General features: G+C 47.4%; 1 protein-coding gene across 1 annotated transcript; it reads right to left on the bottom strand.

Moving 5' to 3' along the window:
• Positions 1-10,610: 10,610 nt before the first annotated feature.
• LOC144163866 (uncharacterized) lies at positions 10,611-23,548 on the bottom strand. Its single transcript, XM_077694544.1, has 3 exons — positions 23,139-23,548; positions 19,723-20,907; positions 10,611-10,850 (listed from the first exon to the last, which is right to left on the bottom strand). The coding sequence occupies exons 1-3, from the start codon at positions 23,406-23,408 to the stop codon at positions 10,611-10,613; spliced, it is 1,695 nt and encodes a 564-aa protein (XP_077550670.1). The 5' UTR covers positions 23,409-23,548.
• Positions 23,549-24,127: the final 579 nt, after the last annotated feature.

Here is a 24,127-nt window from a genome sequence, read left to right as displayed (position 1 = left end):
ACAATGCTGTTAACGCTGTTTTGTTGATTGTATACGATCCGCTTTGGCTTACTGCAGAAGCGCTCAACAGTAAGTTGGCGGTTAAAGCTCTGGGTAGATTGGAATTTATGAAAACACGACAGACTTCTGGGTTATAAATATGGAGAGGCTTTTATGCAGCAGTTTTTCAATGCGCGCGCTTCCCACGTCGGTAGTGTAGTGGATAAAGTGTCCGACTAGGCTGGCCGTAACGTTGGGCTGGCCCGGAGGCCGCAAGTTCGAATCGCTCACGGGGCACTTTTTTTTTTTGCTTGAGCGATCTTCGGCCATTTCATACACAAAAGATAAGATTCCGAAGAGAATTCGGGAAAAGAACGTGAAATTCAGCAGGAAAACTGGCTACAAACTGTACAAACACCCAGTAGGTCTGAGTTCTGCGGCAATGGTTGCCAGACAACTGAAGCGGTCACGACACCGCTCACGTGGATAGAAAACTGTTTTTTGGCAACGAATAAATAATGCATTATTTTTAAAATATTGGGCTTGCAGCTTTGCAGAATAATATACACAAAGAACATTGAACCGCGTTGAACTCTCGAATGTACTTCACATGACGTCATTCTAGTTGCGCTGCCGACCGCCGGTGCGCGCATGGTCGCTTGCGATGCGCCTCAAAACGTGAATTTCAACGGCGCCTCCTAAATTCCAGAAGCAATGAATTGTGAAAATATTTGGGATTTATGTTCTTAGAAGGTCGTTCAAGCAGACAAAATTAAGCAAAGACAACTTCATTTTCTCTTCACGACCCCTTTAATGGGAGAGGCCTTTGCCCTGCAGTGGGCTTAGGTAGGCTGGTGATGATGATGATGATGAAATACAGACAATCGTCCTTTTCTGTGGCTTTGAGCACCTTTCTGCAACCGCCCGTTCTGTCAACAGCTCATTAGGCTGTTGTGGCTCCAGCTGCAGGCACCAGCATGAGTTCCTTTTACTCTTCTACGGCTGTGTTCCTATTCACGGACGGCTTGGTAGACAGCTTACGAAGCAGTCTAACTAGATGTCTAAAGGAATAAAAATGGAATGGCACCGCGCTCCCAAACGCAACACCATGGAGACGACAGCTTCATAGCATACATGTTGAGAAATGCAAACCGCAGGTTTCGTAAATAATATTACCATTATTATTATTGAAAACATTACGCTATTTAAAAATAAAGAAAAATCATCTTTACCGCTACTAAATTATGCTGAATATGTATTCCAATAAAAGAATTAGTTTATTTGTAGAAAGTTTAATATGCAAAAAGGTGGCGCTGGGGTCACTTGATAGTTTGGACAGGAAGGTAGCCTGCATCATTGCCGACTTCGATGCTGTGTCCTGGAAGCAGTCTTCGTTGACTTCCTCGTTCGAACTGTGATGCATTTCTTTCTGTGGGCGGTATAGAACTGCAGCACTGCGGCCCTACTTGCCCACTGCTGCATATTTCTGGTCTCGCATTACACCAACAGAGGATTCCTTACAAGAAATGTCAACACGAGGTTTTTTTTGAAGGACCCAAGCGAATGCTGGCTGACCTTTTGTGACGATCTGTGTTCCTCAAGAAATCATTAAAATGTGGTCAGACTGCAGGAGAGCAGGGCTCTGGTGACAAACCGAAAGCTGAAGCCAGGAGGCGTTAATCGGAACGCGTGGCAGCTTAGCCTGTCAGCTCACGTGCCCTATGTGACAATTATTAATTGCAATAGACTCCCGATAAATGGACAGTAAACTCGTAATAAATGGAACTCCAAGAGACAGAAAAAAGTAGTTGCGTTTAACAGGCATTCCGTTTACTGAGATAGATGTGTGAAAGTGCAAATTTATGTGCGTACACACTGTACTGTACTGTACTGTAGCATCCTCTATACCCAGGTGCAAGTTAAACGGGCCATAAAAATGAAATAGGAAGACTGCTTTGCTCTGATAACAATGCTCTTTTTGTTGCAAATGTCGACAAAAGACGATAGTCTTTAGTCTGCATTTGCCAAGTGAATGCCTCCCTTCTCTTTCCCGCTCACCTCACGCTGTTTCTTTTCCATCGCACTCCGCTCAAGGTAAACACACAAAAGGTTTGCGTAAGTCAATTTAAGTTCACTGCGTTCCACTGCTCTAAGTCGGGTGCCTCGATGCCAGTGCTGCTGTACCACGGAGACGCACATGAATCGAGGCACCCTACTTCAATGTTTATAGAACCACGCTGCCCTACTCCACGTGCATTCTAAGCAGTAAGTGTAACCTATCTAGTGGAACCTTTCGTAGCTGTTGCCGCTTGATTTCTTAAAATGCCGCGAGAAGCTATAGTGGTGCGGGCAACCACAGGCGACAGAGTAAATTTCTTTTTTTCTGCAGTGGATGTAGTATTTTATAAAATGAAGCAGGCATGAATTTTTTAATGAAGGAACACTTCAGATACCACTTATGTATTGATTTTCTGCCTCATATTTGCGTAATGTGTTGTTCTTGTGCAACAATGTTGACAAGTATGAACATTGACACCAGACTTAGACGTTTAGATTTGGCTGTGAGTATACAAGACTATTGCGCAGACTTAGTTTCACTTTGGCCGGGTGGCTGGATCGAGTCACAGACACACAGACTGATATACATACCAAATATTCTGCGTTTAAGTAGCCCGAGAAAGACTAGTAAGTATTTAATAGTGAAGATGTTGTGAAAATCGAAATGCAGCAGTTGCAACTTCCCAGGCACTTTCTGGTAATGTCTCTGTGATGTCGCCGATTTTTGTTTGTGTGACTGGCAGCCGTTGGCATAAGCCGTTGCCAAGAGACATGATTGGGCGACTTTTGAGTGCTAACTTGCAGTTAACACACTGATAGACAAGTTTTCATTACTGGCCTGCATTATGTCACTGCTGTCATAACACGTCAGTGTAGGGCGAAACTTGAAAGCCTCGGAATAACGTTTCTATTTTCTCCGTTAACAAATAACCGAGATTGTAGCTGACTGAGTTGCCAAGTTCTTGCAAAGTGAACAAACTTGCATTTTTCCTTCATGGTCCCTCAAAAAACAGCGGCAATGGATGATGCAGTGCTTCATTTTTCCGAAGCCACGGGCACGTGTTGCAACTCGTGTGAGTGTTGTTAAACGAGCTCGCGCTTGACGCGTGGCGTCGGCTCCCTTTTCTCCTGTAGTTGTTGTTGCTGCAGTAGTTTTTTGGCACTTGTAAGCCTGCAATATCACGCAAACAACTCGTGTCACGTTCGAAGTACTCGCACTAGCGCAATATTCGTGCCGTGCGTAGGAACAGCCGCATAGTGGCAGGCAGCCACAAAACGTCCACTTTGTCACCGGCTGCAGTGCGCTGTGAAGAAGGGGCCTTTTTGTGGGCCACTCTGAGCAACCACTTCTAGCGGTTCTGTGTCTGTCCTTGCAGCAGGTGTTGATGTGCAACCTGGAGTGGCTGCAGACAGACGTTCTGGACAGGCCTGGCGGCTGGCGTTGGCGGTGCAGATGAAGATGTGGCCTACGTGAGCTCCACCTGCACAAGCAGCACGGTTCCACCCTCCTGCCTTAATCTGGTGAGCTCTCTGCCCTCTCCATTTTCGCTCTGCAGTAATCTCGCGCATGCCAAGCAAAGGTTTGTCCCTGTGCGCCTTAGCGGAGTGCTTGTTCAGGTTACCGTACAAATGCGCTTACAGCTTGAACCCGCATATGCTAGTCCGAGGTGTACCGTATTTACATGATTGTAAGTCGACTCGAGTGTAAGTCGACCCCCCAGAATTGAATCTCTAAAAAAAAAAAAAATGCGAGCGCTGCCTAGAAAATCATATCAGAAAAAGAGGTTCTTCTGTCAACTACCAATACCCCCCATACGGCAACTCTTCCATCAATGATCGATGCTCCAACAAGAGCCGTGCACTCGTGGTGTGCGCAGTACATGTTGAAAAAAGAAAAGCTTTTGCATAAGCACGTGGAATAACCATGCGCCGTGGTTTAAGCGAAAAACTATTCGCATTTATGAGAACACATTCGCTGTGAGGTGACAACCATCGAAGCTACCAGCAGTGGCAACTGCCATGCGATACCAAAAGAAACATGGTGGCTGACAGAAGCGGCTGCTAGCGACTTACTTTTATTCGTGAGTACGTTACTCACATTCAAGGAGCGTTCTGTTCATCTCTAATAAACAAAATGAGTATTAGCGAATCCCTTGGTTTATTGCACGGCGCTAACGTAGCCACAATCATATCACATTGTTCAGTACACTTCTGGATGCAATGGTGGGAGGTTAGTCGCTCTGAGTTCGGTGGAAAAAGGGCCCAGATCGGAAACGCCAACTTTCAAATTCGGCACCACCTTTATTGACGCCAGAATGTATGCAACGGTAAATTAACACGCTGCACTTTGGCCGTAACCATGGAAACAAAGGTGCAAAGCTGGCCCCACCTGGTAGCACTCATGATTTCATGTTTCCCTAGCCGTTATTAGCAGTACACAGTTCAATTTCGATTCTTAGTTGACCCCCCAAAATTGTATTGACAAATTTGAAAAAAGGGTGGACCTGCAATCGTGTAAATACGGTAATTTGGGGACCGCAAACGTGGAAAAAGCGTTTTGATTCGCATTGAAGCCCAGGGAAAGTGTAGCCGGAAACATTCACTCGCATAGCCACTCCCCGCTGTCTGTCACAGTCACCCCTGTCAGAGATGTTGTCTTCTGTGCCGTCAGAGGCATTCAGAACAGAGCACTTGTTGAACACACTTTGGACAATCTTGCTGCGTCAAAATGTCCCCGATCCATGAGCACAGCATTGGTGGAGAGGCCCGTTTCAGCCGTCCAGCAGGAGTCACTTCTGGCTCTGAAGTCTCTTCAGGCTCTGGAACAACGAAGTCCTCTGTGGTAAAGGAAACGGCATGCAGCACATACGAGACACCCAGTGTTTGCTTGCCTCGAAGTCCACTTGTGGAATGTCTCTCTCTGGAGCGATTTTCCTTGCCTCTACCTGCAGCATCTTGACAGTGACTGAAAGACGCACGGCTTCTCACTCTCGATCGCAGTCTGTCAGGTCCTGTTCAACATCGGGAAGTGCTCCATTTTTCTGCCTGTGGAAACTCCTCTTCTGCCACTGCATGTTCCGCCAGCCGCAAATGCTCTGCTGGTTCAATTCGGTGTTTTTCTCTTAAGAGCAGCCGGACACTGCCTTCACGGTGCCGACGTGACGTAAACTGTGGCTGCCGTGAACGGTGGCCATCCAGAAAAGTTGGTTGCAAGTTGCAACGGCGACGGATAGGTGCGATGCACGGAAGAACGAGAGAATGGAAATGCTCGGGCAGGTGGGGCAGCTACAGGAAAGACTAACACCCTACCGCTATGTTTCTGGGGATGAAATCTTTCTATACTTAGGTGCAACTTCACAGCGGCAACAAAAGTGGCCGCTGTGCCTCACCACTGCAGCCAGATGACATACCAAGAGCCCCTAGTGGAGCGTGAACCTAGTGGAGTGGACCTGAAGAGGGCACGCCACTACCCGCCGTGCCAGCGTCCCGTGGTTGGATAGGCGCACCCACTACACAAGCATGTGCGAAGGCGAACAATGTAATCCGGCGAGCTGATTTTCATTGTATTGACGCTTCGGGATTTTTTTTATTGGCACAAATGAGGAGGAGGGCTCGAAAGTGTTCAAGAGCAAGCACGTTTGTGACGTATCTGGTAATGCGGTGCTGCTCAGAACTGCACTGTCAGAGGTCGCTGCACCCGTCAAGCGAACCGTAAACGCCGTAACCAAGGAGTCTTGCGCCGTCGCAGTTCAGGTCTTGGACCACTTTTAACCCTTTCACTGTCGGGTATTTCTGGCCGTGACACACCCCCCCAGTGTTGGCTTGGTTTCCGAATAATGGGCCACGGAACATAGTGATTTATTTGACTATGATAGGGTCTGGAACGTAAGACATCAAAAAGGGAAGAGCGTGGGTGAAAAACTGCCTTTCTTCCAGCTATTTCCAGTTTGCCGTGCGCGCTTCCGGGACGACGACCCCACCATTTCAGCATCTGACGCTGCAGAACTCACACCCCTTCCTTGGATGAGAAACTCTGACATGGGAATCCAAGCTCGGCTCGCATTCGGATCGGAATCGGAAGAACCATCGCTCCTGTCCGCAGTCGAAGGCCCCGCGCGGTCAGCCATCCGAAAGTAACGGCGCACGCAGAAGAAGCACTTTCAACAGCCCGCTTAATGCAGAGAAATGAGCGAGAGAAAACCGCGATTGAGCCATGTTTCAGTCCATTGGAGAGGAAATGGCGCACTGGGCTAACCTGATGCGCGCAGCATACGCGGCAACAGAATAAAAAGAAAACCTAGAAACCTGTTGTGGATGGCACAACAACCCTTGCACCCGTAATCGCATGCGTGCCGCATGGTCACTCATCCCAACAGAGCACAGCACATGGAGTGACCCCCCTTAGCAACGAAAGGTAGGCGCGATTGCTCCGTACTCTTCAGTATATACTGTGGGCTCTGGTTCAACAGAACCTCTAGGGACCGGGAAAATATGTTCCATTTATCAGGAGTTTCGTTTAGAGAGAGATTAGGTTCAGCATCATACTATCCTCTTCACGCCGCTTGGTCGCGGCGTGGCAGGCGTGCGCGCAATGGGTTTCTGCGGAAGCGGATCCCAAGGTGCAAAATCTAGGCAATGAGGAGAGCGGTACATTATGGGCGCAAACTTTATTGCACAAAAATAACCAGCGAACTTTCTTTTTTTCAAAGTATACTACTGGTTTTAAAAAATGTCAATAGTCAACTCACTCATTCCCCCATAAAATACAGTGGCAACTTTGATTTACCTATTTGCTCGAGAAAAACGACTTGATAGTACTTGCTTGTCTTAACACTCACAGCCTCTTTTTCTGAATGGCATCACCCATACTCGACAGGCTGCGCAAAAACAGTTCAGAACCATCTTCTCATGGGAAGAAACTTTCTCCGTGGCCAAACGAGTAAGTACTTCTCTAAATCTTCGTGGTCAGCTGCTCGCAGTGTTTTCCCTTCAGGACCAAAGCGTGACGTTTCGAAAGCCTCCCGCAGCTTGTCTTTGTCCGGTATTATTCTCGTCAGGCTACTCTTGGCGACGGCATACTTTGTCGCAAACACTGGATAACGCAAGTGAATTGTGCTGTCTTTCTGCGCTGCCATCATATGCTGGCTTCGCGACAAATGTCGCATACGACACCGCAATAAAGTCAGAAACCACTACACAAAGTCCGAGAAAATCAGAAACTGCCGGAGACGGAAACCAAAAATATCCGGGGCAAGAGGGGAGAACCAGTTATGCCTACAGAAATTGTGCTGCGCTTGCCCAAATAGTTGCGATTTCGAGTCTGCTTTCGGTTCCGTTTATGTGGTGGTCAGAAAAATTGCGTTCCGACTAACAAATTTTTTTACATTGCATTAGTACAAAACCAACCAATTGTGAAGAGTTTGTTCAGTTTAAGCGGTAGTTCCGTTTAACTGATTTCCGTTTATCGAGATTTCACTGTACTGTCGTAGAGAAATAGCGAGTGAAAATACGAGCTACTAGAAAGATTCGACAAATGGCGCGAACAAATCAGGCGCAACCGTTTTGCGCAGTTGGGCGAATTTTTGCAGGGGAAATGCGAAAACGTACCGGTCAGTGACAGCGAAATGGGTAATTGCCGTATTTCACGATTCTAACTCGCACCCTTTTTTGTTAAAAACATCCTTGAAATTTGTGTGTGCGTTACAGTCGGGCTCAAAACCGAAATCGGCTTCAAAGCGGCCGAGCAGCATTAAACTTTGGACACAAACTCCTCCCCAAATCCAATTCTGTCCAATCGAAAGCAATTCATCACCATTGATCGAGTACATTTTGGTGCATCCATTCCCGAATGAGCACACCTTAGCCACTGTTGCACATGTTTCTGTTGCTGCAATTGGCAGCTTGCTTCATTCGTTGTGGCTCCGAAAAAGTACCACTATAAACTGAGAAGAATCATGCACACTGAGCGTCTCGGAGGCATGAGTGCACGATCGACGGAAAAAAGCACAGCCATATTTTCATGCAAGGCTTTACTGGCCCTGAGCGCGGACGTTTTCGAGAACTCGAAGACTTGTACCTACAATTAATGAATTACTAGCGAAAGAACCAACGACCCATCACGTCTAAAATTATGAATGTCAAGACACTTGAAATTGCTAACACTTTCAAAGCTCCCCTTTCCGTTTTATTACCCTCAAAAGCTGGTTAAACAAGTTTATAAAGCGCAAGGGATCTTTTCCGCTAAATTGTCATGTTCCACACGAAGCCTGTTCTGCCGTTACGTGGTGTCATGTTTTTTACACCTGCGCGGTAGAATCGGAATCAGATCTATTTTTCAAATTTTCCTGCTTAAATTTGCCTGCGCATTACAATCGGAGGGGCGTTAAACTCGTGCAAATACGGTAAACTTTAGAGCGGTCTGCATGTAAATGCTAGTGCAACCACTTCAAGCAAGACCCGTCCAGCATTTTAAACTTCAGGGAAGCTCGCACGCACGCGCAAGACCTGAATGGCGAGGCTGTTGTAGTGGAGCACTGCCAGACACATCTTAGTTCTGTTTTAGTATCAAATGTTTCTTTGCAATTTGCATAGTTGTGGTGCTGGTAATCGTCATATGCATCGAAGAGCTCGTCGTCGTCTTCGTGGGCGAGTGGTGGATGAGAAGTCATACGCAGCACGAGCTTCCACGACTTCCACGAGCTTCTCGTCATCGACTCGAGGCAGCAGTGGCGGGATTTGGAAGTCGTCCCGGAAAGGAGTGGCACACTTATAGCCCTCTCTCCAGTTGTCCACAATGGCTTCTAGAGAATGTGGTGGCCACTTTGACCTCTCCCGAGCAGGGTGTCTTTTCATTGTTCAGCATTAGCGGTGGGGTTGTTTGTTCTTCAATGCGCGGTAGCACTTTACGGCAGCGATGGAGTTTTTTTTTTTTTTTTTTTTTGCTAACGCCACTGCGCGTGCCTGAACGCTCGGCGCTCGCCACGAGGCACGCGTTCCCAAGCTCTTGGCACTTTCCTGGTAGTTTCACCTGCCAAGGCGAATGTACGGCATGTGCAACAGCTCCGCTGTTAGAACTGGGCAAAGAGAAAGTGTTAGCACACGCTAGTGCGTTCTTGCACCCCCTGCAGTCATGAACCAACACATGGTTGCCTCAGAGAAAAAGGACGTGCTTGTGTTTTCAGGAAACTGTCCGAAAGGGTGAAGACACGTTAGCCTGTACTGGTAGATGACTGAGCCGGGTATCTAAATACACCATCCTCGCAAATAGCACTAGCAGTGAGGCAGAAGAAGAAACATGAAAACAGGGGTTGACGCCCCGTATGCTTTTGGGTGATACTCTTTGTGACGCCACAAAAGTTGCAAACAGTGACAGATCATTAGAGAAGCATCAGTCGATGTCTTCCTGAAAAAAACCGTCCCTAAGTGGTTGGGCACATAAAATAAACATTTGAATCAAAGCTTTCCGTGAGCCCGTCTTACTTAAAAAAACGCAGACTACAGCTTTTATGCACTGCGAGGCAGGCTGCTTCCCTCCCGCTCCAGTCGGTCATCACGCATCCAGTTTCGCTTTGGAAAAGCATTGGAGCGCAATTGGTGAAGTCAATAACCTACGATGGTGAATACGCGAGATTCTGCAAGCAATATCCCCGGAAGGAAACTGCAAAAGGAACAAGGTTCACTGCAGGTGGTTAAGCAATTCGCTCGAGTTTCTAATCGCCCGTTCTCTGCGTGCGTATGTTGCTATTCCTGAAGCGTGCCCGCATCCGGTTCGAACATGATCGTCCGCGAAAGGTGCAGTACTTACTGTGGGTGGTTAGCTGACCGACCCAACCTTGTGCTCTTCCATTCACCACGACCCGCTGTTGATAATCCGTAAAGCGTGCACCGCTCGGCCTGTGTTATGTTTGGGCCAGGCGGAGCCCGGAAACAATGACTACGCGACACGGCTGCCTTGAAGATGGTGTTTATTTTGTTTATTTCACGCTAGGTTTGCACGGGAGAAGGTAATGTGAGGTGGCCGTGATGCCAGACGAGGCAAGGTGAAGGTGTCCCCCTGATTGGCGGTAGCCACGATGCCGTGCCTGATATTAAAAATGGCAGTTGTCACTTCAGGAAGAACTTTGCTCACAGCTGGTTCGATGGTTTCTGGGAGGCTGGTATAGGCGAGTACACCGGCTGCTCAAGCACCTAAAAGCATGTCTTTTTCCGTCAGTGAAAAATTATAAAATTCCAAGCCAGCCTTCTCAGTCAGAGACGCATTGTCTTGGTCGGCCATGGCTTGGTCACGTATGAGCTACTGTTGCCAGCATTTACGCTCTAGACCACACCGGTGCTTCGCTTTTACTTTGTGACGCATGGGTGACGGCACAAAAATCGAAAGAACTTGGTTTCTAGAGGAGAATTAGAGTATATGCAGAGCTCGCAAGGTAACACTCCTTGCGCAGACGACGAAGTCACCGTCTCAGCGAAACTACATGAGTGCCACCGTCTGCTTGGCTGCCCACCGCGTAGTTTCAAAAAATCCGGTGGCGCAGCCGTCCTGTTGCTTGATTCCTGCAGTTCCTTGTGCAAGTTTACTGCCTACTTCCCCCGAGCTGATTGTCTCTCTCCATGCAGGCCTTGTTCGTGCCCACAGCTCCAACGTCCGGGTGATCTTGGAAGACCTCCAAACGGCCCTCGATACCAGAAGCCAAGTCTGCCCGCTGTGAGGTCATCCAGAACAAGATGGCCGCCCCCGCCTCTGTTGCTGCCGTCACCGCGTGGACTTGCAGAGCGGGCGAGGCTGCGCCATCTTGCACCAACAGGCTGCCTGTCTGCACGCAGTCGGGTGTTGGGAGTACAGTTTCACACCAACGTGTACTACGGGGAAGTGTGTTAATGCCCTTCCCTGAGCATGCTCTCGTCTACCGGTAGGAGCGAAAGTCCCCTTGTCCTTGGCTTCACTCATGAACACGCTCAAAAAGCCGCCTCATCTGGCTGCCAAATAAACCACAGTATTATCGTGAAGGATTACTTGATCTTGTTTTAATAATACAAGGGCGAGGCTCCAAGCTTTATTTGCCAGCAATTATTTGGAAGCTTCATTCAGGATGAACATGGAGATAAATGCCATAGAGTTTCATACTAATGTACACCAGAGGGAAATATTGTGCCACTGTCTAGGGGAGCTGTGCTTCGGCGAGCGTTCCGTCATGTATACCCGGCAGGCACGTTCCACTTGTCCTTGGCATGGCTCACGAACGGGCTGAAAAGTTGGCTCTGGCCGCAAAAAAGCAACAATATTACTGTAGAAGGTTCATCAAATTTGTTTCGTTATATAGTAAAATTAAACCTCCAAAAAAATTAATTTGTCGGTGATTATGCAGCAGCTTCATGCACGACAAACAAGAAAAAAATGTTACCCTTTTTTGTTGATTTTGCCCTCGAGACAAAAAAGAAGCCATATAGCTAGCTAAGCCAAGTAGGCGAGGAACGTCGCTAGCGGAAAGGGCGCCACCCACGGCGGCCCGCCACTGCAGCGACAGGTTTTCCTCTAGTATATATTAGTATGAAACTCTATGATAAATGCAAACCCTGTTTGCTAATTTTGGCTGCGGCAGCGAAAAGAAGCCACGTGGCTAGCCAAGCCAAGCCAAGTAGGCGAGCACTGTTTCTACCTGCTATGACTGTGGTGGCAGCCTTGATGGCACACGAGTGCTGCGACAGACAGCAGATATTGGCATGGAAGTCTATGGTGTGGGGCCTGTGCTCTGCTTCGTTGATTTCGTGCAGTGTCGTCATAGTCGGTGGAATTCCAAAACTGTTTGAGTGACCCTGTGTTTTTCTCCCTGGTTCTTAAAGGAGCCATGAAGAGAAAACACAGGTTTGGTTGATTAAAAAGATTGCCTCGTTGGAATCATACTTACTCCACTTTTAGCGTAAACTTCACTCAAATAAGCTACATAATTAGGAAAAAAGGGAATGGCCATGCGACCCACTAGCTCATTTCCCGCAACAGAACCTATGATGTCATACCAGACAGCTCTGCAATTGGCTGAGGGCGGCAAAAGCAAACGCAAATTAGGCAGAGCTTATAAGCTTGCCGAACGCGCTATTTCGGCTTAAATATAGGGCACATTCTTTTGAAAGCCCTAAGAATGGTGGGACAAACAGTGGAAGTTACGAAAGCACACGTAAACATAGAAGTACCGATGTGTACTGCTGTTGGTACTGCGTGCACTATGCTTGGTTTAGCTGCACAGAACTGCATGGCTTTGGGGTTGTTTCAGACGACACTGGCCGATTGATGCAAGCGACGATGTCTTACAGTGACCGTATTTGTCGAGCGAGCACCATGTTTCACGAAACGATTGTCTCCATGAACAAAACAAGCCAGGTACAAATACGTTCACAAACAAACCAAAGGCAGAAAATGGCCTGGCACGGTGTGGTGGCGCCATCTAGGTTCACTAACAGTAAACAAGGCCGTGTGATGTAATTGCAGACTCCGAAAACGCACAATTTAGCGGGAAAATCAAACTTTTAGCTACAATCAATCAATTTTTTAGTGAATAAAGCATCGTTTGCATTCGGACAAGCGCTGGGGGCACTATAAAACACGAAATCTTTCGAATAACACAAACTTGTGTTTTAACTTCATGTCTCCTTTAAAACTGGAGATTGGACTGCCGTCTGTCGAAGTGAGACTAGCAGGCGATGGAGCGCAGCATTTTGCAGGGGTCGTAGATGTTGGCAACATCTTTGAGGGTTTTCATCTAGTCGTTGGATGTGCCGCTTGTTTGGTCCTGCCTGCATATCCCTCAAAGGCCGGTCATGTTAATAAAGTGCCATGTTCAGTAGAACCGGCCTCTTTTGAGCTTGTCCTGTTCTACTTTAAAAGGCATTTCTGTTCAGCAGTTTTATCACTGCCCATTCCATGGGCTCTATATGTGTGAAGGCGATTGTGTGGCGACTACAGTTGTGAACAATACAGAGATGGAACAAGAGGTGCATTAGTAAATTACTGGCGGCACTTAAAGGGACACTGAAAGGGTAAGAGCAAGTTGGCTTGTATTAGTAGATTGGAGTGTCGCGAGTACCGATGTGCCACTCGCAACAGCAGTAGTTCGCTGCTAACGCAGGAAAGGCCAAAAGCACAAGAATGCGTATTACTGTCTCATATGCTTTCCCCCACTACATTTTGCGACATCACAAATGTTGTTTAATGGTAAAGTGTCGGATTGGTGGAGCTTGCCGAAGTATTTATCTGGAACGAACATGAAGCCAGGGGCACGTAAACATAGAAGGAATGTTTGTGGGAACTTTTGCTCATCATGTGCTTTTCTAAAAGACTCGCTCCTTAGCTAGGCAACGTTTCAAAATAGGATGCCTGAGGCCAGGTGGTAGTAGGCTTTGATTCAGTGTCAATTTCATTTCAGGTGTTTTGCCTTGTGTTATAAACACAGTCAAAAGATGCCACATGCGGGTGAAAGTTACAACTAACATATACCGTATTTACTCGCGTAATCCTCGCACTCGCGTAATCCTCGCACCCCTAATGTGAGCCACCAAAACTTGGATTTTTTGGTTCCTCGCATAATCCTCGCACCCCCAACTTTGCAGCGGCGAAAGTTGCCCGCTCGCGAAACCCGCATGGTGCACGCGCTGTCCAACGCGCGCCCTCCCCCGCCGCCTCTCCGTTCGGCGGAGTGCGCTGTGTGCCCAAGGCCATCCAGGCGCCCTAACACGCTACTCGCACTGTACTTGCGCCGGTTTCGCGTGCGCGCAACTAGAATAGTCGCCATGGGGAAGAGCGCGAGCTACACTGTCGCTTTCAAATTGAAAGCGATAGAGTACGCGATCGAACACGGCAACCGCGCCGCAGGCAGGCACTTCGGCGTCACCGACTTCAACGTGCGTTACTGTCAAGCTTCGCAAGTAGGGCACGCACATCGCGCACATGACGACGACGAGATAGGGCGCGCGCCAGAAAGCAAAGGCGGCAATTTCATGATCGCTGATCGACGGGATACTGTTTACGTTGTAAATTATAAAATAAAAAGAAATAGCTGCTGTTGGCAACACTGAGCTTACATATACAAAAAAACGACCGCTACATTTAGCGGTATTGGCAGAAGGCAAATTGGCAACACTGTGCACCGCATTTTTTTTTCCCGCATAATTCTCGCACCCTTAACTTCGCATTGACTTTTCCGAAAAAAAAGTGCGAGGATTATGCGAGTAAATACGGTAGTATATACACCATACAGTAGCAAATTGGAGATTCGGTTTGAAACGACACAGTTGACCAATGCGTCTGGCAATCGCGCGTGCATTTGTGACACCTGCTCCCAGATGGCAGCACGTCCTTGAAAAGCTTTGGCCAACCTTGCCTGGGTGCTGCCATACCAAGATGTGTCAAAAAACAACCCCTCTCTGATTGCCTTCCAATACTTTGTGGCTAAAGTGACAGCCAATGGGAACACGCACGGGGGAAGATTGCATTGATAGAGTTAGAATGAAACGAGAACTCCGGCTTGCGGAGTCCACCCCTTCCCACCAAATTTCCCTAGCTCCTCCCTTCATCGAGTCCTCGGCCAACCCCGACTGCATGTACGGTCATTGGCGCCACTCCGTTAACAAGATGCTCCACCTGTTGTCCCTCCTGCCACACATGGGTGCCACCCATGCCCATTTTGTTTGCCTAATTTGAACTATAATGTCTGCTAGATGATTGTGTTCCCTGATGCACGCAGCTCTTTTCCTATCCCTACGTGTGACTTTGAGCGTTATTCTTTCCATAGCCCGTTGAGTAAAGTCTTCTTTCAAGTCTCTGCCCCGTTACGTGATGCCAAGTTATGTGATGGTTGGGCTGCTTGAACACAATGTTCCAAGTTTTTTTTTGCTTTTGTAAAAGAAACCAGTGCTTGTGGCCTAAAGACGAGCTTACAACTATTATCTTCCATGTTTTGGTTAAGGCTGTGTCTATAGTGCTGTTTAACAGACTATAAGTACTCCAGTGTTCCATTAAAGAAAACGCTGCGTCATGCACTACATCAGTTTCACCAATGTAACGTAATGGAACCTTGCCCAACATAACCTAATAAACAGATAGCAACCATTTAAAAACCCAAAAACTATCCTAAGCCATGAAAATTTGAATTGAAAACAAATACAAAAAAGAAAATAAACGCAGCAACAGCAGATGGAACATTACCTCTACACCACAACGGCAGGCTCTCTCTAAAGTGCCAGCCTAGTGCTAAATATTCGCGCGACTGTCGAGAGAGTCATACTGCGCAGCTGGCAAGACCTGGTGCTGACAGGTTACAAGGATTCGGGGCATCTTTCCCTTGAGAAATGCTTGCAGGACGACGGCAACTTAAGGGCGCTCCTACATTACAGAGCAAATGGAGGAGACATCATTGTGGCCAATCACATTCACACAGCACTTGGTAAAGCTCCTTACTCCAGCCAGCACATTCAAAAAGAAATAATTTCGAAAATTGGCAGGCTTTCACAAGAAAAAATCGTAGGACAGGCAGACGAGGCCGGATTTTCTTCGGTGCTGGCAGATTGAACAACGGGTGTATCCCAACGCGAGGACTTCTCTTCGTGCGAACGCTACGTCGATCCCACTGCTTGGGGCATTCGGAAAGATTTCCTCTGCTTCCCACCTGTTGACCACTTCAGTGCGTCTGGCCTGGCTGACCCACTGAAAAGGGAGCTGCTGAATCTTGGCCTGCACTTGAATACGATGAGAGGCCAAGGATATGATGGAGCAGCAGCGTGCAGGCACTCATCTGGACTGACTTCCCAACGGCGTTGTACATGCATCCGTCGTCACACTCCCTCAGCCTTTGTTTGAGCGACGTCTAGCTCAGATGTCCAAGAAATTCAACGGGCCTTTGGCACATGCACTTTCTGTCGACTGCCACCCAAAAAGGACAGCGGTCCGAAAACAACATCTAGAAGCTTCTACAAAGCCTCTCCGCCGGCCTCGGTGAAACAATGCGGGTGGGACATCATGATTCAGTCGCATTGTTTGGATAAGCACTTGGAGCTCATGGACACCTTCCCTGACAAAGCAACAGCGTCCACCGCTCATTGCCTCCATCAGTGAATCTGTTCACTCAACTTTCTTTTATGCCTCGCTGCTAGTGAGACATTCCTAGGCCTCGCAGACCACTTGTCTGTATCTGCAGAGTCCATCTACTGCTATGAGCATCCAGTGATTTCCCTAGAAACCCCCTGTGGAGTGTGAGACCCCCTTGAGCTTTTCTAGACGCCCCCGTGAATTTCTAAATATGAATCATGTCAAATCTTGTAATTTAACATCTGGGCAGTTTGGTCAAACCCCAGTAAAAGGAGTGAAACACCACGTTACCACCTGAAGCGAGACAGAAAGAGAAAATGCACACCTGTCTGCTTTAATTTAGCAGGGTTTCCATCCAACCGCGGACCAAATTTCTCTGAAAGTGTGAAGCCTCACAGGAAGCTTTAGCTGCAGTGGACGTCGGGTGAAAAGAAAAAGGGAGTGATGTGCTTTGAGGCACCAAACTATAAAGGGACAATGTTTTTAAATGCTACAAACAACGCTAATCAGTATTGGAAACAAGTGATTCCGCCAAAAGCAAATTAAATTGATAGAAATACATACATCACGGGGACGAGCATTTCGTTAAGAGACGTCTATTTAACTCGTAAACTAAAAAAAGAAACAGTTATGTAGTTTATCTTGCCTCCTGCCTCACCCCCCCTTCCCCAAAGCCACTGAGACCCCCCCCCCTTGATTTGATTCGATTCCTGGGGAAATCCTCGAAGCAGGTTGACCTCGTGCTGACTAAACTCGAAGAGATGGGCACTAACACGGCGGCCGAAGAATTCCACAAAACGTTTCCTCTATGTCAAGATAAAGGCGGAGTTCGTAGTGAAGTGCAAGATTCCACGGGTGGTAGGAACACAGAGATACCAGGCAAACGACTCGTGGAGTTCTGCGGAACAGTACTACAGCAAGCCCCGTTCATTCCATGCATAGATGACCTGAAAGCTTCCCTCAAACGGCGCTTTGCAAACCATAAGAAAACACTGCAAAAGCCTGCTTCCAAGGGCAAATTTGAATCTGTGCAGCCAGCCTTCGATTTTTATCTCACAGATATGACAACAGCACATATTCTGCCACTCAAAGGTGAACGGGAAAACTAATTGGCAAGCCATGCAAGAGGAAGAACTTCCCCACTTTGTGGGGTGGGGGGGGGGCGCTTCAGCTGAGCGCGACAAAGCCCTCTTCCTGGACGTTCACATACTCCTCAAGATATTGGCAGTGCTTCCAGTGAGTACAGCTGCTGCAGAACACGGCTTTTCGGCACTGAGAAGAGTAAACACATATTTGTGGAACCGGACGGCTGAAGAGCGGATTAATGGCCCGGCTCTGATGTCCATTCACCGGATGAAAGTCAGTGTCGACGAACTTATCGCTGTGCTTACGAAGAAACGGTGACGTATGGAAATTTCAGTGTGAACTGCTCTTTTCGGCGAAGCTACATGTTCACTTTTTTTCTTTTGCACTGGCGTTTACTACATTCTAAAATTACTCGCAATGCCATTCTTTAAAATTGCTAGCCGTAGAAATGACTGTTAGCGTTCTGCATATTTTCTGTCATGAAAGCATCCATGTTTTGCCTTTTTGTTGTTCAATAAAATTGTTTCCCCAAATGCGTCTGCTTTTGTTGAAGAATTGCTGTCACAAACTGGCGCACGCTCCTCTCGCAGGCCTGTTGCTGACCGAGAGAGTGTGATGTTGGGTGCAAAAGGCGTCCGACAATTTTTTTCCCCGCACATCTCCATAGGCTGGCACCTGACTCCTTCGCATTCCTCCTTTTTTTGTCACTCCCCTTTTCGTCAGTGACTCTGTATGGTCCCCCTTGGTCGAGATTACTTGGTTGGAAAATATTCTTTCTGGGGCACACGCACTAGCTTTATTGTAGTGTCAAAAGCTTGCTTTCCATCTCGAATAAACTCGCCTCTGCAGTCCACTTTGTACTTGCTCTTTTCTAATAGTTAAGCGCCTTCTATATTCGTGGGCAATTTTTTTTTTGCCGTGGAAAAGCAGACGGGTGCTTATGGTCTGGGAAAGTAGAAAGTAGGTGTGGTCTCTGGGTTCTCCTCAAATATCACTCTTCTCTCTGGATCCTGCAAGCACTGTAACCACATTTTCGTAAACGTTTTGCGTCATAATGTAGCAATGTCGCACAACATCCATGCAATGCTGCCACATTTATTTTTCTCGGTGTGATTTCAAATATAACATGCTCACCTGCCCTGTCGAGGAACGCGAGAACGTGTCAGCTTAGATGCCTCCAAGTGTCAGCACTTCAATGTCAGCTGTGCCAGGGTCTACACAATGGCCGATATGACTAGGCCCACTAATATATGTGCACTGGCTTGGTGTTTGAGGCAAACACTAGTACAAATCAACTGTAGCAACAAAAGTGATTACCCCTCGGTTTTGCAACAACTTGCGCCATCTTGTAGCTGACGTCTTTACACTTGCATTACATGGGCAACTATGGCTTGTGATATTCATTTGCACCACCCCTGCCCTCTGCCTTTTAATTAAGCACACTTAAACATGGAGGCACCAGGGCATACTTCGTGCACGAAGCTGGTTACAGCTGCACAGTTGTCCGCTGCTTTGGGGTTATAATTATCTTGTATGACCCTGTTTGTAGAGAATACCCAACATTTTACGAAACAATTTCTATCAACTGCGAAAAAATAAGCTTGGTACGAATCTGCTCAAAAACAATGTGCATACAGAGCACATGAGCAGTATTGTGGTGCTGTACAGTGGACCAACGATAAACATTTGCTCGTTTAACATTTAACGTTTTGTCATCCGCGGCAGCCCTAGTCCACATATTGACATTTGCTTCAAATACCTGCCTTGGATACATCAGTTCCCATGACACGAAACACACGATTCAGTGGGGGAGACAAAATTATGGCTTAAATTGTGTAATTTCTCAGCGAATAAAGCATTGTTTGCTGCCGTACAAGCGCTGGGGGCATTAGAATACACCGACTCTTTTGAATAAAACAAACGTGCATCTAGTCTTCGCAGCCCCTTTAAGATAAGTGGCGGAGCAAAGCCCATCATTGGCGCAAGTGCAGGCAAGAATTTCGTTATCATTACGCACTGCAGTCCCAAGCAAGGAAAAGGAACCGTAGATTTATTCTTTGCTTCTGAACAATGGCTTGTGCAGAAAACACACAATCTTCACAAGAAAGCAAACCCGCCTCCTTCAAAAAAATGCATCTGTTGCAACGCAAAATCACAACAGGTCGACGGTGCTTTAAACATGACTGGCACAAGGTTTGGCGTTTAGTGTTTCAGTCGTTTGGTTACAGCATCGAAATGTCTGGCCACTGAAGACAGGTAGGACAATTCACAGCTGTTCAGGAGAATATCTGGTAAAGACGTTAGTCACGTCACTCTTTCCACTCCACTTCTCGACACCAAAGATTACATCAGGTACTCGTGCAGTAACAATGCTTGATTAACAGTGCACCAAACTGGACCGCACTAAACAAAAATCATTTCAGTCAGACACCCTTGGGCTTTTCTTGGAAACCAAGAGTTTCCTACCCGTCCCCTCATTGACCTTCCTTCTCATAGCAAAGTCACGGCAAGACTTCAAACCTTACCACGAGGTTGTCGTCTTTTACAAAGCCTGCATCCTCCAGGAATTTCACCTGCACACCTTTGTTGCTCCACAGTTCCCCATTCTCTGCCTGAGAGGGCCTTTGGTACTCTCTGTGATCCTGCAGTGCTGTGTCCAGATAAACGCTCTCCGTTATCAGCTTGTCAGTTGGGTGAACAAACCACAAGAACAGCTTCTTCTTGATTGGCCATGCCAGTTCATGGTCATGCTTGCCCTTGCACATTTTAATGCACACGTGAAGTGTCTGGGTGCCAGCAGGTTCCGTTTTAAGCTGAGCTCCAGGAAGGATGTAATAGCCGTAGAAGTAGCTGGGACTCTTTGCCCAAAATGCGGCATAACCTTGCTTCTTAAATTCAGACATTTGTTCAATGGTCCACTCCAGAGCATTGGGAGAGTTCAGCTCGTTGCAGACAGGACCTTTGAGAACCGCTTCCAGACAGCTTAGCTTGTCGATGACCTCTTTGTAGTAGCGTTCCAAGTTTTCCTCACTGGCAGGTTTGATGGTCATCCGCTCTTGGACCATCCCCTCGAGGGTTTTCAACTTTTCTGCGCTTTCCTCTCTCTCCATTGCTGATGCCGTGGACAGCGCATCGACGTGAGACTTGACGTCACGGACCAACGAACCCTCAGTGGCTTGTACTTCACACATCCGATCTTGCGATGTCTTGAGGTCGGCGACTCTATCCGTGACTCCGTGCAAAGAAGCCACAACAGCTCTCATATTATTCCGTAGCTCAGCCACTGCCTCAGAGGACACTGCAACTGCTAACATGCCAAGTTGCATGCCCTCTTTCAGAGTGTTGTCCAGACTGTGGACAGATTCCAGTACAGACGAGTGTTGGAGCGCTCTTTCAAAAGACCCTTCCACACGTCGAAGATCCTCTTGGAACGATGCCTGCATGGAAGAGACCCTGGTGTCTAGGCTGCCAAGTGCATCTATGACTTGTGCGACTCCCGACGCGACGGTCTCACTGGAGACGCTCTCGGTCACGGCAGCCTGGGTGCACGATCCCGACCTGATGTGGTTGACAATGTCCTTGTGAAAGACAGTCTGCCTGCATCGTGGACAGGGCACTCTGTGGTGCTGACACTCTTTGTTGAAGTGGTCCAGGACTTCGGATGCCAGACCCGAAACGTTGCAGCCTTTGGCCGCATTCCAGCACTGAATCTGCACAGAACAACAAGGGGAAAAGAAAGGGAAATTTCTTGAGGTCTAGCCTGTCACCCCTTCACATGGAAGCAAAGAATTAGGTGCCAGCAACGGATGAGTTCATGAATCTGCTTTTGAAAACTTGCAGTGAAGACTGATTTTGAAAAGTTTATTTAAATTTAGCCAGCCATGAATTGTGAGTAGAAAACAATTTTCAGCAACCCAACGTGCCTCAAATGGCATACATCTGCTGTTCACTATGTCCCAAGTTAGTACTGCTGTTCAGAGGCTTGGTAAGTGTAGAACTGTTAGTTGCTGTTTGAATTTCTGTTGAGACGCCTCAACAATAATACCGCATGGTAATTACTGACACTGACAGTATGCTAACTGCCCACAAGGCACACACCACTGCGACTTTAATGCTAGCTGACTGAGCATTTGCGATTGTTTGAACTCTGAGAAAGAGGATAGTTTGGCAGTCATCCCTGCAATTTCAAGAAGCCCTCTTGAGAGACATTAACAAGGTTCCACAGTCGCACAAAGAACATTCCCAGAAACAGCACCCAGACAAAAAGTAAAGAAGGGTTCGCAGAAGCCGGAATGAACCCACTTCGGCAGCGACAACCTCGCATATTTCACTCTTGTGTCGGTCAGCCAAGGTTAAGACTAGGTGTACCTAAACTATAAATATACGCTTAACGTCCATGTTTCTTGTTAAAACAAAAATTTTAGCCACGTGATAAAACCAACATTTTAAATGAATACAATTAACCCCAAATCTGGGCACTTCATGCCTGTGCCTCGTAGTGCGTACAAGGCATGCCCATTTTCTCGTAACACGTATTTATTTGTGCATGTAACAATGGGTTCCTATCAACGTTCCCCGATAACGTGATTCCTCGGCTGCCCAAGACGTCGTGACAATCAATACAATAAAGACAAAAGGCAATTTCAACGCAGTATTCACTTCATCAACACAACGCGCATGTCATGGGAAGTGACTTGACTCGTTTCTTTAGCGACGTACGAGATAGTTATTCACTCGCATGAAGTTCCCTACCCAAATCCTTCTGTTTCGATATTAGGGCGATCCTCAAACAAGTTCGGAGTAATTGGGATTAGCACGACCGCCTGGCACCAGAAAATAGTGACTCATCTTTGAGTTACACCAATGTATCTCATACTGTAGTCACTGTATCTTGTACAGTAGCCGACCGATTTTTTGGACCTGGAGGGGAACGAAAAATAGTCCGAATAAAAGAGTAGTCCGAGAAATCCGCGAGTCATTACTCCTACGATACAACTGGCGGTCCTTCAGGAAAGTCCAAAATACCCAGCAAGTCCAAATTTTTGGAGTCTGAAAAAACGGTCGGTTACTATTTATCAATCAGAGACTCAAACAAAAAACACCGGTTTGTTTCGCGTGGCTTCGTTCTGCTTTGGTTCGACAATACGACTTTCCAAAAGGATTTCCAGGTGGAAAAAATAATGAAGTTATTGGGTTGTTTCATATCCGAAGATAAGTGTGCAAGGATGCAGTTGGCCTCCGTTCATGCTATGACGAAGAGACCCTATCTGCATCCCTCGTAGCGTTATCAATCAACCAAAGCTTCCATGCGCATGCATCTAATGCAGACAAAACAGTGCATTCGCTGCATGAGGAGGATCTTTCCCCATGAGTACATATATTCACACAGCACCAATCCAGGAATGAGTCGCATTGTATATGGATGTAGATGCAGAAATATAAGAAAGGGAAGGCCATATCAAAGAAAAGCGAGGCGGGATTGGTGCTCACAGGCTCTGATTTCAAACAAAGCATCCGCCGACGGATCAAGCCATGAACAGTGCGTTTTAGCTAGGCCGAGTGCTTTAAATGCTAGATAATACCCCCAAAAGTGCCACATCTGCACTGTACGCAACGGTTTGTGACAGGAACTTTCAATTTCAACAAGCGAACAATGAAACGTTCGATGCGCAATTTTCAATATGACAGGGCTCGGAGATATTCGAGTTCCCAGTTAGGTGACAATTAGAGTTCTCAATCAAAACTCGGGCCACAAACCCTTGAGACCTCGCTAAGGGAACAAAAGAAACGTGTGCCCATGCAGCGAATAGTCAGAACAAGCAGAACAAGTAGCAGCAAACTACAATGTGAGACAGCAAGAAATGCGGTCTACGACAATGCATTTCTGATAGAACAAGTGAGACGGAAAAGAACCTCCAGGCCTACGGTGTGCATTGTGTACCTTGCGGCCAAGGATGCTATCTGCTGCGAACGTGGACCAGACAACGTCGTCGCGCACGATGTCCTCGCCGTCCAGGCAGCAGCGGCCTTGGCATCGATCGTGGCACGGCTGGCAGAGCACGTGTCGGCAGGGCAGCATGGCGATCGTGGAAGGCACGAGACCGCACGCGCTGCACACGCGGTTGGGCGAGATGCCGTGCACGAACACGGTGGGACGCCAGTCCAGGCAGCAGTCGAACCCGAAGACCGTATGCGTGTCGCCAGGCGCCATGGATGCTTGCGGTGCTCTCCGGTACGCGTTAGTAAATCTTGCCGCAGAGCGATAGTGCGTACGAATAAAAGGGACAACACGCTGACCGCTTAAACAAGCGGCGTCTTTTTACATGCCGGCTCAAACATCAGTGGACAGCGCATGCAAAAAAAGGCGGGAAAGTAGCCGGAAGTAGCGTACAAAGAGCGATAGCGTGGGGCGTCCTTATTCGCACGTCACGCGGGAACAATTTGTATTTTTAGTTCGCACGGCGTGTGGGAACAATTTTTATTTTTAGTTTGCACGCCGCGTGCCAACAAAAAATAAAAATTGTTTTTACGTGACGTGCGAATAGGGACACTCCACTGTTTTAGTTCGCACGCCGCTGCCAACAAAAATAAAAATTTTTCGCACGCCTTGGAGCCTTCACCCGCTTCGCCTGCTTTCGAATCACTCTACTCTCTGCTGGCATACCTCAAGCTTTGTCAAGCTGCCCGCATAACTCTTGGCTAATTTGTGGTAAGTAGCCAGTAGTTTGTTAGTTGCAGCGATAAATTTGATAAAAACATGTTAGCCAGCATGTATCCGCCGGGCCACACGTTGAGTTGTTCTTGGTTGAATGTTTGAATTGTGTTTCTAGAAGTTCATTTTTGAAGCTGACTTATCTCCCCCGTTTACCTTTTCTTTTTTGTAATTCCAGTAGGCATTCTGATGTTGCTCCACGGCCGCGGGAAAAGCTC

Source organism: Haemaphysalis longicornis, unplaced genomic scaffold (assembly GCF_048455015.1).
Source record: "Haemaphysalis longicornis isolate Haplotype H1 unplaced genomic scaffold, Haemaphysalis longicornis Haplotype H1 scaffold_13, whole genome shotgun sequence".
NCBI lineage: Eukaryota > Metazoa > Arthropoda > Arachnida > Ixodida > Ixodidae > Haemaphysalis > Haemaphysalis longicornis.
This window is presented reverse-complemented; position numbering and strand designations above follow the sequence as displayed.